Here is a 15,273-nt window from a genome sequence, read left to right as displayed (position 1 = left end):
TTATTAATTATTTCAGGTTTGTAGATTATTGAATGGACAGGATTTTATATTTATAAAGATATTACATTTATACATTTGTCCGATTCTTGCATCAAGGTACACATTTGCATTTGAGCATTCAAGCATTTCTTGCTTTCTTGCTCTAGATTTGAACCCATGATTTTGCTGTTGCTATCACCATTCTCTACTGTACTTATTATCTATTTTTCTATCTATTTGTAAAGTCTCATTGGTAAGGTTTCGTACAATCTGCTTATGCCTCATTGGCAGTTAGGTTTAGAGGTGGAATTAGGGGTGGATCAAATCACGTATCAATTCATACAAAATCGGCACATAAAATGGTAAAATTTTTGATGAGATCCGGTTGACATGGTATCTGTCCAAATGTGTATGTACGTTGTGAATACACTTTGATACAAAGATAACTGTAAATAAAACAAGGTTGTTTTTGTAAGTTGATTCAGCAGACGTTTTACACATGTGCAGGGAGGACAGGCGAGCTGATGTCTGTTTCAGGTGGCTGACATGTTTGACTAGGGTAAGCGTGATCTGTCTACTTGAGGATTTACAAGGGGAACCCAAGACTAATGTTTTGATGGTTTGTATCTTTGGAAGGTATTTATTGAGGTAAAACGCTTGGAAAAATGCTCTGTTCTTTTCAGAGGGCATCTGGTGGAAACATGCGACGCAGTACTGAAGTCTATTCCCAGTGCTGTCAGACACGGTTACTGCAGAGACTTAACTGTCTTTACGTCTGCACCTCTGATGCAGAGTCGAGGCCAGCGACTGAACTATGCACTGAGGGGCCTTATCTCAAGAGATGAGCCACTATGGTAACTCATCATTTTAACATGTCCCACGCATGTGGAGGAATAATTCTGGAAAACCAGTTCCATGTTTGCTAAATGTGCAGGTGGTTCGTCTGTTTTGTTCGGTGGTAAATCGGTGCTTTGTCTTTGTTTTAGTTTTTTACTTATTCTTTTATTTAAATTAAATTAAAAATTTAAATTAAAAATTTAAATTAAATTAAATTAAATTAAATTAAATTAAATTAAATTAAATTAAAATTAAATTAAATTAAATTAAATTAAATTAAATTAAATTAAATTAAATTAAATTATTTATTTTAATAATGTCTTAACAGTCACTTTCAATCAGTTTCATGCATCCATGCTGAATAAAAGTATACAGAAGGGTATATCTCAATATTTATGTATTTGCTCTGAATTGTCTTAAAAATGTAATCCAACTATATTCAATTATTGCTTTTCAATTGTAGAACAATTTCAGCCAAACAGCCCTTGCAGCCAATAGATTCTGAATGTTTCATGCAATAAATAAAATACAATAAAACAGTTTTTTGTTCTTAATTAACATAAGAAAAAAATATTTAATGGATGTTCATCAATGTAACAACAGCAAGTAATAAACAGTAATATTATGCATTGTCACTTACTTTATTACTTAAAGCATATTTAAAATGTATTTTAAATTCAGATTTGAACTGATTCACTTGAAATAGATAATTATCTTGTTCACTAAAATAATTTGAATAATTTTTATTTCTGCATTTTACGTACCTTTTTGATTTCAGATGGCACATAACAAAACAAACTGTCACTTTTCACTTAGACTAGAAACTGAATTTGACCTTATGTTGACAGTGAAACGTCTGGCAACATAAAACTAACCTTTGACTCTCCATGTCTGTTGGGGAAAGCAAGCACATCTTCATATACCATGCAAACGATCTTCCACATCTTTTTTGGCATTGAAGATTTGATCGAAATTATATGTTCTTAAACGGTTCAGTATTTAATCACAAAGAGCATTTGTTCTGAGACCAGAGAGCTGTTTTAAATTATTTCTTGCCATTTAGGGAATTTTGCTTAGTATGTTGTATCCTTCACGCTACATATCTCGGGTTAGTGCCGTCTGTTCATCTTCTTTCAGCGTCAGATGGTTTTATTTGAAGAGGACCAGTCAAGCTAACCGGACAGATGTTTTTTTTTTTTTTCTCCTCAAATCTATACACTCCACGTTATTACAAGCGCTTACATTCCCAGACGATGATTTACTACCAAAAGGCGATTCATGAAACACTGAGCTGAAAAACCCAAACTAACATGTCACAGGGGTTCCTTTTTCGTAAGAGTGATTTTCGTGTAAATTAAACCATTCCTGTTCTGATAGATCTGAAAGACGAAGGCTGGTGTGTATTTTGCGACATGTTTTCTGTGAAGGACAGGCTGCACTGATGCTGTTGTCTGAGGAAGGAAATCCTTTGAAGAGGTGCTGTAAAACAGCTCAAGGGGGCCTCACCCTTCTAATCTGCACTGTCTCTTTAAAGTGATCATTACAGTGTAATTACAGCATTAGTAAGTAAATGGGATCATTTCGGCAGGTATGTGAAGAAGCTACTAAGTTCTGAGATGAGAATGGCAAGTGAAAAATTCTTTAGTACACGGTTGGTCAGATAAAAATATTGTGCTTTTTTCCTTTTTGGGTGTGATGGTACTGGAGTTGCTTCTGTAGTAACGACGGTGTTTGGTTTAGACTCTGTCTGGATGAGCTGCATTTGAAGCTGTAACACACATTGCATTCAAAATGTAAATTTTAGTTATTGTATTTTTGTATATTCCCTAGGAATCAAACCCATGTTGTGCCAAGGAATTGTTTCCTTTGTCAAGCATCAGATTATGAGTATCATATTATGTCATTATTATGCTGAAAAGATGCTAAGACAACTGCTTTTACATTATTTTAGCAGTTATTTGCTGTAATTATAGTGGTCGCCAGTGGCTCTTCTAAAAAGGTTTGACAGATCTTCATACATCTCTATACTTATCTCCCTGATACCCCAAACAAATGCAAAAGTCAGCTGCTCAACAGCTTTTTCCCCCAGGCTGTGAGAGCCCCTCCTCTAAAACACCACATAAACCCCCTACCTCATGAAACATGGACCATCTCATGGACCCCCCCCCCCCTTCCCCGCCACCACCACAGACATCCCCCAACCTTACCACATCACAGAAAAAAAAAACATTTTTTTTGGTGTAATTTGAAGTGTGGATTTCTGCGTGACATCATTTGGTGTTGAGGCCAAATAATTCAAATTGATGATTATTTTGTGTGTGTGTGTGTGTGTGTGTGTGTGTGTAAAACTTTTATTAATATATAATTACACAAATATAATCTAATAATAATATTAAGCAGCACAACTGTTCTCATCACTGATAATAATCAGAAATTATTATTGCGCACAAAATCAACATCTTACAATGATTTCTGAAGGATCATGCGACACTGAAGACTGAAATAATGACTGCTGAAAATTCAGCTTTACTATCAAAGGAATACATTACATTTTTAATTTTATAATATGCTAATGATGTTTTACAGTATAAGTGTTTTTACTGTGTATTTGATCAAACAAATGCAGTACTGGTGATTTAGTTTTTAGTTTTTTATCTCATCAGTATATATGACTTTCACTTTCATAAGTGAAACCTTCATAAGTGAAACTGTCTTGAAGGCAGTAAAAGTATTTTTCATCTGAGAAAAAAAATCAAACTCAACATTCAAATGGGAAGACAAGATATACAAATTTTTAGGTTTCGGCTTATGATTGTAGATCGCAGGTCTGATTTCATGTCCCAATAATGCATTTCAACACTAATACTTGAAGGACATGTTTAGAAACTCAACTTTGCCCCACAAGTGTTTTTGGTTTGAAGTTGGATCTTATATAAGACATTTTAAAGCGGTTGATGTAATTTGGCACACACGCTCGTCTTTGAATTCATCAAATGCAGCTCCAATCAGTCCTGCGCCCAGGACTGTTGACACTAGCAGGAAATCAAAGTCCAGCGCGCCAGTCCTGCACTGCCCGAACCATGTGCTTGTGCATGAGGCAGCCTCACGGGGAAGATTAATTAGTGTACACAAACGTGTGTGGATGTTTATACACCAGAGTGTGTTCTGAGATGTTAACATATCAGTCAGCTCTTGCTCTCCTTCACTGCCAACCACATGGCCAGACACATGTACACACACACGCACAGACATGTATATACTCACGCATGTATGTATGCGTATGCACACAAACAGAGCCACACAAAACAAAGTGGCCTTCTGTGCGCAAGTCACATACATACTGATGCATGTTAAGAACAGAGCGCCTGGAAATAAAGACGTAAAGCACATAGATAACTTCATATGCAGTCCAAGCTTGCCATATTGAATTAAAAACAGGTGTCTTCATAGTTTGCATTCTTCCCAAACACAAAAGTGGTTTGACCTGAGCGGTTTTGAGTGTGTATCGAAGCCCTATCAAACCAGGGTCTCTGTGTTTTTGTGTTTATAAACACGAGTGCACTTGGGTTTGTGTGCTACAGACATCCACAGGCATAGCCCAACTATTGAAACCATATTTTCACCCCTTTTCCTAGCACTTACTTTGAAGGGAACCTGTCGTACATCACAGGAGCCCTTTTGATGGGGATCTTTGAAATGCCTCAAACAGATCCCTCCTAAAACTGATGTGCGGTGGGATTGAGTGTTGCTCCCAAGTGTTGGAATAACAGCAAGCTTGTGCGGTTGAAAAATTGAACGGAAAGTGAGTTCAGAAACCCACGTTTTAGTTACTTACAAGGTCACTGTTGTAATGGTTTAAAAGTGTGCACCTTTAAAAATGAGTTTTAAGTAATGCACATAGTGCTGTGGTGTTTTCTTTTGCTCAAAATGAGCATTGATGGAGGGTCAGGATAGTATCCATCTTCTTCAGACACCGAGGATTTGTCCGGCATCCGTAGTCATTAGTCATAATTAGCCATGGTTATTTTTCCACTGCAATTGAACAATTAAACTTGAAATTGCTTTAAGGAGAGCTGGGAATTCAAATAAGCTGAATAATAGCATTAACTGCCAATGACTGGAAAGCTCTCTCACAGTTTAGCAACACAGAGAGCTTAACATGTCACGTGAAACCAATGATAACAATTTTTTTTACTCTGTATGAAGAAATGTATGTGGTCTTTAGCTACATCTGCTAAATTATGCCTAGGGAGCAATAGCTCACGCTCAAATGGTCTTTCATTTTACTTGCGAAGGAATTAGTGGTTTACGGATCTTAGGTGAATGAATCATTCTTGTTCACTTCCACACACTGATTAATATTTTGTTAACCAAAATCACTTTCTGAATTGCTTTTTGAGTGCATGACCTTACAGGATTAGCTCACCCGAGAATGAAAATTCGTCCGTCTTCTACTCACCCTCAAAGCATCCTAGGTGTATGTGACTTTCTTCTTTCAGAATAATTCAATCAGAGTTATATAAAAAATTGCCCTTGCTCTTCCAAGCCTTTCAGTGGGGGTAAGCGGGTGTTTGTTGTCTACAGTTCAGAAGACGTGAAATAAAGCGAATCCATGCATTTTTGTAAGATAAATATACAGATTTCAAACGTAATAAACACTTTTTTTCTAACATCTGCTGACTGTGGGAAGGCGGAAGACGGAAGATGTATGCTTGGAAGAGCAGGGACAATAATTATCATAACTCCGATAATAATGGATTATTCTGAAAGAAGAAAGTCACATACACCTAGGATACTTTGAAGGTGAGTAAGATGGATGAATTTTCGTTCTCAGGTGAACTAACGCTTTATGCAATTAAAATGAGATAAGGATTTTGTTAAATGGCTTTATTTAGGTTATTTTTGTTTTTCTATGTGTTTTTGTTGTCATTTGTAGGAAAAAAGTTAACTGTATGATGCAAATACATGTTGGAGTCTGTAGGTTTTGTAGATGTAAATATTTAATTGAAAATAAAAAGTCATTTTTTCTGGTTTATTGTATTAATGAGTTCATAACACAATATAATACACTTGCTTGTCGCCGATGTAATTTATGAAAATCAACTAATCTGAACAGATTTTGGAGTGAACTGATTCAAAGATTTGGTTATTTTGGATGAATCCAAATCGCTTTGGAAAGTCTGATTCATTAAAGTTAATTGGGCTGTTGGGACAGATCATGTACAGCCAAGTGACTAAATTAAAAGCGAATGATCAGTTCAACTCCCTGTTCAACTTTTTTAAAGTACTTGTAAATCAGCAGATTTTGTCTGTTTTGGTTTATAAAGAACCTTTTCCGGAGCAGAAAGCTTCTGTTGATGTTAAAGGTTCTGCCATTGCAAATGAAGCCTTTATTTTTAAGACTATACGGCTCTAATGATGTTGGATAATACTTTTTTGTCATTATTTTATTTTAAGAATTATTGCTGTTGTTAAAACTAACACTATGTATATTATCACAAGTTAATACAAGTTAGTAATTTAGTAAGTTAGCAAGTTAATACAAGTTAGTAATTTGTCATGTGTTTCAGATTTCCGATAGATGTATCTAACTTTTATAGAAAATATACTTGCTACATGAATATTTTAATTACGTTAAAGCAGACAATTTATTTTTAGTACTAAGCTGTACTTTCATTTATCTGGTTATCTTTACTGTATAATCAAAATCCACTTAGCTAAATTCGTTTGCATCGCTCTTGTGGCACATTTCACTTAAAAGCAGCTTCATCATTTGCTCTGACGTGTTCAGTAGTGTACAAGAGTACATTTCCTTTGTTTAGGTGTAACATGAGCCCACATGACTTCTCCACTGTCCTTTTGATATGAACGCTGAAGAATGCATCCCCATGTAATTAATGTAATTGCATGCAATTAGAATTGATTACATGGTGAGGAATGTGAACAGCATGTACATGTGGAGTATGATTATAAAAGCAATCTGGCCTTTTTAAAATTCATTTTAAGAAATGGGACATGTATAGTTTTCCATATAGCGGAGTCCAAACATCTGATGCTACATTGCGAAATCAAAAATATAATTTAAAAGTGGGAAATATAAAAAAAAATAGATGCATTTCCTATAAGCAACAAAACCCTCAGTTTACTTCTCTTAGTTGTTCCCTTGTCTTGTAAACAACTTCTGTGGAAAGAGCCCTATAGACGTGGATTTAGAGATGTTTTCCTGGTATGGAAGTGCTTTTTTCGGAATTTGGGTGTACATGTCCTGATAGTTGCTGTAGGTAATTACGTGTCATAAATGGAAATAAGCTGGCTTAGAAATGAGCCGTAGCGCTCTGGAGCAGTCCAGCTTGTTATGGGAGTCTTATGTCTGTGATCAGATAGCTACCCTGACAATATCCAGACCCCTTTCTGTTTCCATTACATTTGGGAGAGGGGGGATCCTGCACTATAGTTCTACTCATTGGGTTCAGCAGTTGCTACAAAAGTTCACTCAGTCGACTCCACAAGAGTTCAAAGGCACCATTTTTTTAAATACATCCATGCGTTCATACTCATGGTTGCACTATACATTAGCCTAAGTTATTGAGGAGCTCCTTGGCAGCATTTTAAAACTAAGGCCTATTTCACACAGTACACGAAAGCAGTGAATGTGTTGCATATTTATTTTGGCACCCATATTAACGAACGGCAGTATTCACACTGGCTAAGCTGTGCAGTGCTGTGTAGCAGAGGTGCAAGAAATTTTTTCACTCATTGTGCCACATTCATGAAACATTCAGAAATATATATGCACAATTGTGGAGGACATTGTTTGTAAAATGGACCTTCCTAAAAAACAAAAACGCTTTATTAATCTCAGATTTGATAGTTAAAAGTGTATATTTTACACATTTGTAAATAAAGCGCACATGCACCCTCATTCACAATAAGTATAATTTCCACCATTAATTATTACTACGTGAATCCCATGTATAGGGATTCTGTAGAATATTTTGGACTCCCTTCTTTGGTTTGGCAGTATATTGCATAAATTCTAAAGAGACTAATTGGCCCCCCAAAAAATATTCATTATTTAATTATTATTAAAGTGTTAAGCTTGCAGACAAATTCAGAATGATACTGTATATAATAATAAAAAATAACAAACAGTTTTCAATCATTGTTTATCGGAGAAATTTATTTTCACATTTGACATTAGTTTCATAATTATATGTTTATAGTGTTATTAAAATGCAGTGACTAAAAGAACAAGACAATTTGCATGTTTTCTTCTATTGACTTCTATTGTGTGGAAAAAATACTATGGAAGTCAATATTGGCTACTGGCAACTTTCTTCAAAATATCTCCTTTTGCTCAACAGAAGGAGAAACTCAGATTTGGGAACTTGAGCACAAGACAGAATTTTCATTTTTGGTTGAACTATTCCTTTAATATATAGTAATATTGCAGAAATTGCTTAGTTTTTTCGATCCGGAGTCCCAGTTCTGTTATGCAGTGGAAACACATTAGCGTGAGTCTGCTGTTATTTCACTTACAAACTGTGTGTGTGTTTTGTGTGACACAGAAATGGAGTTTAAATGTCTCTATCTGATGTGATCTTGGGAGTTTGTCTCTTTGTGTAAGTAAAATAATAATAATAAAGTGTAAGCATGTTATTCTATATTACTGATGTATTCCTAATTTACTGATGCAGAATTAATTACAGGTGGCAGGCTAACCTGTGAAAAAGCTTTTAACTGTTAAGGTTGTCCAAAGTCAACAGCATTATTTTCTAATCCTTCCACTGATAAGGAGTAAAACAGTCAAGAAAGAGAGAAAAACAGAGAGGACGAGAGAGCCAGAGAAAGTGAGGGATAAATAAAGAAAGAGAGCAAAAGAGCTGATGTCTCTGGAAACACTTGAGTTCTCTGTGTTGTTGTTCCTCGTCCGTCCAAAGCTCTAGGGAGCGTTTGGCTCAGGATGCTGCTTACACACTAATTACCTTATTACTGTAGCTCAGCAATATGGAACTGATCAAATGAGCTGCTTTTAGAAAAACTAGCTGTTCTATCAATGAGATTTACTCCTCAAAGAAAAAAGTACACTAGTGCACCGCCATCTATCTATCTATCTATCTATCTATCTATCTATCTATCTATCTATCTATCTATCTATCTATCTATCTATCTATCTGTCTGTCTGTCTGTCTGTCTGTCTGTCTGTCTGTCTGTCTGTCTGTCTGTCTGTCTGTCTGTCTGTCTATCTTTTGTTCTATCTGTCATTCTCTGCAGAATCAAACTGGAGAGCAGAGTTTGATTAATAAGTGTTTGAAGTGTTTCTCTCATAACTAGTTTTGTTGGTGGAGGAAACACTGATCTTGCATACCCCTCAGCAAATGTGCAACAGGCAGGCGGCCTGTCGGCAAGTGAAAATGGAGGCTATGATTGTGCAGTATGAACTTGGCATTAGTACTTAATTCCTGAATGAATCAACTGTTTGAACTAATCGAATGAATGAATAACTCAGTAGCCAGGTTTCGTGATGAATAAAAATCTTGAATCCATCCAAAATGTAACTTTGCGCAAAATTGTAGTATCGTATAAAACGTTTGCGAAAAAGCACCATTTCTATTCAACGAGTCAAAGAGAACAAAAAAAATAAAAAAAAAATAAAAAAAAATTTCAGGGTGATGGAAATGTAGCTAAAGACTTTAGACATTTACTTAGTTTAGTTTCTTATTTAGAGTATAATTTCATTAGAAAATAATTTAATATTTACATATTAATAAAACAAATCTGGAAAAAAAAACATATTCATAAAGAAAATATTTTGATTAAAAAAATTATAATAATAAAAAGATCTTTCTAAAGCTATTTTTGTAGCTGTCTGTCATGCTTTTCTCATGCAACACAATGGCTTTAAATAATCTTTTTGGGGGGGTAATTTCTTAGCCAAATTTGAAGTGTGATTATTATTTTATTAATTTGATTAATTAATCACCACATTGTGTAATTAGTTATATAAAAAAAAATGTAATAGCCCTTAATAGCCCTTATATATGTTATGTGTGTGTGTGTGTGTGTGTGTGTAATGGCATGTTTACTGTATAAAAGCCTTTTAACTCTAGTAAACAAGTCCATATAACTGCATTTGTTTGATGTCTCAAAGCCTCTTAAGTAAGAGCGATAAAAGGTCTGTCATAGGTGTTTGACTGCTTGTTTAAATGAAACATAATCTTGACCTCATTAGGGTAATATTTTAACAAGTCTGTAATTGGAACATTTCCCTGTTGATTTAAAAGGCCAGCTTTTATAGTTTGGTAACCAGGGGAACTGGGTATTGGATCTTTTCTACAAGAATTTGTATGTCTCTACATGTGATTAGAGTATGTATGCAGGCTATTTAAGAAATTACACTTTACTGTTAGTCATGTTTTAAACTGTGATGAATGCTATAAAGATGACTGCACAAATAAACTAAGGTTTAGCAGTCACGCCAATGGTCATTTCTGTCTTAAATTAGCAGCTGTGCTGGCTGCTTATCTGCCTGTTGCTTGCATTCTTGTGATTGTTTTTTTTTTTTTTTTTTTTTTTTTTAGGTTTCATGTTACACATAAATTTTCATGAGAGAAACAGAACTTCTGCCCATGCATCAGTCAAAAATATTTATTGAGTGAATTTAATATCTGAACAGATGTAATATAGCAACAGTTTTTTTTTTTTTTGTCTTTTTTTTTTCGGTGCAGAAATGCCAAGACTAGCCTATGATGTTAGCTGCTTGAATCCATGCCCAGACAGAATCTACAAACCTTTTTCACATTGTCTGTGCTGATTTTGGTGAGAACATTGTGGGTTTAAACACACTAAAATGTGTTCCCTGAAACTGCACTACATTCTTATTGGTAACTGAAAGTATAATCAAATTAGCCAACATTTTAAATAAACAAAGACAGAAGGAGTGTTGGAACTTTATGGAAGACGGGACTTAAATAGTAGATTAAACTTTTGAAATCAACCTGAGTCTACCAACTTAAAATAAAGCAGTATCCACTTTTTATAAATGACCTTTAACTCAGAATCTCTCATCACTGTCGAAATGGGGCTCCTTGTGCGTCTGGTTTCATCTGCTTCCTTTTAAACACAGGAAATAAAGTCAAAGGGTAGTAAAATATTTGTGTTTATTTTTGCTGCTCTTAACAGATAGAATTTCCAAACATCAACCAACGGCTGTCCGTTAGCAAAACCAGAATTATCATGTCTGTCTCTCTGGCAGATTTAAAATGGAAAAACTTTCTTTGATGCATTTCTGTTTTTTTATTTCCTTTAATCTCCTCTGTTTGTTTGTTTGTTTGTTTGCTTTTAGCTGTGCATTAAAAGAGCATAGATTTAAAGTTAAAGTTTAAAATTGTTAAACATTATTATTATTATTATTATAAATTGACAATAATAATAATAATAACTATTATTATTAAAATAATAATGTATTATTGTAATTAATAATAATAATAATAATAATAATAATAATAATAATAATAATAATAATAATAATAATAATTTGTACATATTTTGTATTTTTATTACTATATTTTATATACTTAACGATAGTCCAAAGTCCAAACTAAAATATACAATTGTTATTATGATAAAAAAACAACAACAACAACAACATAAAACAATGTATGAATGTTACAGCTGTGTCTGGCTTTTTCCCAGCCAGGTCTTTAGACAAACTTTACAACTTTGCCGACTGCGCTGGACTGCACCTGATCCTTGGGCTGAATGCCCTGCACAGAAACCCTGACAACTCATGGAACACCTCAAGTGCTCTGAGTCTGCTCAAGTACAGCGCCGGCAAAAAATACAACATCTCCTGGGAGCTCGGCAATGGTGAGTCCTCACCGTTGCAGATTGTAAAAATGATCTTTTGCATTATCTTTGACATGAGAAGAAACAAATCTATTATTTTAACTTTAAATCTTTGTTTCCAGTCATTTATTCTTAATATTGCTTTCTCCAGTGAAAAGTAGCTCTGTCTGAATCAGGATAGAAATATGCACAAATCAAGCCATTGATCTTGGAATTCCATTACAAGAAAAACAACTCTAAACAAATATGTTGGTGGATTTTGATTTGAGAGGACAACAGGGGATGGACTTTTTCACTGAATGAAACATTATTATGGATTATGGACTAGATAGAAATAAATAGAAATTGTAGATTTGCTTCTTTCAAACATACTGTATGTTAATTGATGGACTGGAGTCGTGTGGATAACATTGTTGTGATGTTTTTATCAGCTGTTTGGACTCTCAGTCTGACGGCACCCATTCACTGCAGAGGATTCAGGAAATATTAAACATGATGGGATTAATAGGAAATATTGAAACAAGTTAATTTGTCACTGTCATTGGTTTCTCTCTCTCTCTCTCTCTCTCTCTCTGTTTTATGTATCTATTTAATGTATTTTTTATGCATGCATGTATGTATTAATGTCCCAGCAAGAAATTATTTCAGAGTTTGAGGGGGGAAAAAACTCTCCTCTTTGAGAGAAAGCTCATAAATCCACACTCAGCAACTGTATTTTGTTTTCTGGTGTCTTCTCATTAAACATTGTCCACTTGAGACACTTGTAATGCTTAATGTACAAAAGCTAACAATAGAGAATTATGAGTTATTTTTTTAATACAAGCAGCCTTTAACAGTGCTGTAAACGTGACCGAGATGGGCAATTCAGATGGGTTTAAAAATCACAGGGAAGCTCTGATCATTATTGCATTACCCTGCCACCGAATAGGGCTTATGTCAGGAAACAAATTCACAAACAGAATCAAAAGGACACCTGGTGACTTTGTAATCTTCTCTAAGCACTCATTCATCTATTGTCCTGTGCCAGACATGCTGCAAATTGCCCCATTCCTGTTGCTCTTGTATCAAATGTCTCTATAAACATAAAAACAGCACAGAGTGTAAAACCTTTGGCTTGAATAATTATGATCTTATGATGACATTGGTTCCTTTCATAAAATTAGACAGAATAGAAGCTATGTTCCTGACAGCATGTGTAGCCTGAAGTATCGCACACTTTCCATACTAAATACTAAACCTATAAAAATGCCAGAGACCGATTTACAAATGTACACAGACCATATATTGTCTTAATCGTTTGTTTATTGGCAACATTTTGCATGTGTCAAGACTTTAATAGACGTTTGCATAGAAAAACTGCAGACATGCAGATCGCCGCTTTTGTTCTGAGACGGTCATGTGAGACCAAAGGAAGCAAAAGAAATTAATTCAGTAATATTCTAATATCCGTTACATAATACCAGTATAAAAGGCATCTTTTCAACAGAATCTTTTATATTTAACTAACTCTATTAAAAGCATGTTATTACTGGAACAGGCATTTGAATGTTTGTCTTTCTGACTTCAACTGTAACAATAACCAGGTCTGAAGAATCTAATCAAATTTTGCGGAGCTGTTAATTCAAAAACAAGCGAACAAAGAGTCCAAATGAAACAAAGAGAAATATTATCAGCTGTGGGTGGATGTTTATCAAGTGTGTCGTGCCAGCGTGACACAGAGTGATGTTTTCTTTCATGATTTTGTGTTATTTTGTGCTTTTTCTAAATGATAGGATCTGGAGAATATTTTAATGGATAATAATGCATCATATTTTCCACTGGCATCTGCCCGGCCCAGTACTGTATTGACACTCCAGCTCAACGTCTCATTGTTTCTATCCCAGACACACACTCACACAGGCTATGATGTTTATAAAGTTTGCCACTTGACATCTGTAACGTCTTTGTTGTGATTTCAAGTGTGCATCTCTTGAAGTGTTGCCTTGTTTAAATAGTTTACAAAGACTGTCATTAATATAGGTCGTAATTCAGAGGCAGTTTGCATATTCAATTGTGGCTGCTTCAGGCGTCTTAAAGGAATAGCTCACCCGAAAATACAACTTAAGGAGAATTTTTGAAGGATCTTCACACAGCTGTTTTCCATACTACTGACCACAATTGTTAAGCTACAAAAAAATAAATAAATAAATAAAATAAAATAAAATAACAATCAAAATATGGGATCAAAAAAAAAAAAAAAAAAAAAAAATACATATATATATATATATATATATATATATATATATATATATATATATATATATATATATATATATATATATAATTATGTATATTCAGCAAGGATACATTAAAATGATTAAAATGGATATTTTTCATTTCTACATATTCATTTAATAAAAAAATAAATGTTTCTTTCTATTAATCAGATAGCCCTGAAAAAAAAAAATTATCATGGTTTCCACTAAAACCTTAAGCAGTACGACTGCTTTAAAAATATATGGAAGCTTACTTTCACCACAGGATTAAAACAATTTTTTTTTTTTATCTAAATTGCAAATTTATTCACAATTTTTTTTATTGTAGTTCTCACAAAAGAGGACCAAAAGTCAAAATTGTGAGAAAAAGTCTCAATTACCTTGTTTTACTTATTATTATTAGAAAAGAAAAACACAATTGCAATATGTAGAGTCAGAATTCTTACCCCTGACATTTCCCAATAAATGTGCTAATAATTCTTAATTAGTTAACCAGAGTCTTATTGTGCATTATTTTTCTTTATTTCCCTTCACAGAGCCCAACAGTTACCGCACAATGGCTGCTCTGTCAGTTAACAGCTCTCGTCTGGCTCAGGATTACTCTCTTCTGAGAACGTTACTGCAGTCGGTGCGTTTCTACAGCCGAGCGAACCTCTACGGACCCAACATCGGCCGTCCTCAGAAAAATGCAATCATGTTTCTAGACGGGTGAGTGTCTCTGTTATTTGTTCAAAAATGATTAGGGCCTTCCTGTATACACTTATTTCTGTGTTTGACAGTATGTGGAGAGTGATCAGTTATAAACCGAAGCTGTTCCTGCAGAACTGTGCAGAAAACTCCACAGGTGTCTGCCTGTGTGTGTTGGTTTAATACATTTCCTGGATATTTTGATAATGCTGTCAGACATTTTGTACTGTCAACTATGTTTAACACATTTGATATATTTGTGAATATGAAAATTGTAAATTTTTTGTAAATTTTTGCTAGCTTTGAAACCTTTAGCATGTATCATTTACAGATTTACACACTTTCTCTTCTGGAAATATGGATAAGAATAAAAACTACTGTTTAAATGTTTAGGACTAGAGTAGTTTTTTTATGTAATATTACATAAAAACATTTAGACATTTATTTTGTTACAAATATTTCTGTACTTTTGAACATTGATAATGATAAAAGTTTTTTGAGCAGAAAATTTGTATATTACAATGATTTCTGAAAAATCAAGTGACAATGAAGACAGGAGTAATGATGCTGAAAATTCAGCTTTGCATCACAGGAATACATTTCATAAAAAAAAAAAGTAAGGTAATGTAAGCAGTTTAACTGTATGTGAGCAGTGGTCTGATGTGAC

At 34.2% G+C, this 15,273-nt stretch overlaps 1 protein-coding gene across 1 annotated transcript in view; it reads left to right on the top strand.

Moving 5' to 3' along the window:
• LOC113113147 (inactive heparanase-2-like) overlaps nucleotides 1-14,800 on the top strand; it is a 30,876-nt gene extending 16,076 nt beyond the window's left edge. Inside the window, exons 4-6 of the mRNA XM_026279327.1 lie at nucleotides 11,512-11,685; nucleotides 14,456-14,627; nucleotides 14,699-14,800. Of these exons, the coding sequence (XP_026135112.1) occupies nucleotides 11,512-11,685; nucleotides 14,456-14,627; nucleotides 14,699-14,789 (437 nt within the window). The 3' untranslated portion in view covers nucleotides 14,790-14,800. The remainder of the gene's footprint in view (nucleotides 1-11,511; nucleotides 11,686-14,455; nucleotides 14,628-14,698) is intronic.
• Nucleotides 14,801-15,273: the final 473 nt, after the last annotated feature.

This window comes from Carassius auratus, chromosome 13, assembly GCF_003368295.1.
Source record: "Carassius auratus strain Wakin chromosome 13, ASM336829v1, whole genome shotgun sequence".
NCBI classification, from domain to species: Eukaryota; Metazoa; Chordata; class Actinopteri; order Cypriniformes; family Cyprinidae; genus Carassius; species Carassius auratus.
This window is presented reverse-complemented; position numbering and strand designations above follow the sequence as displayed.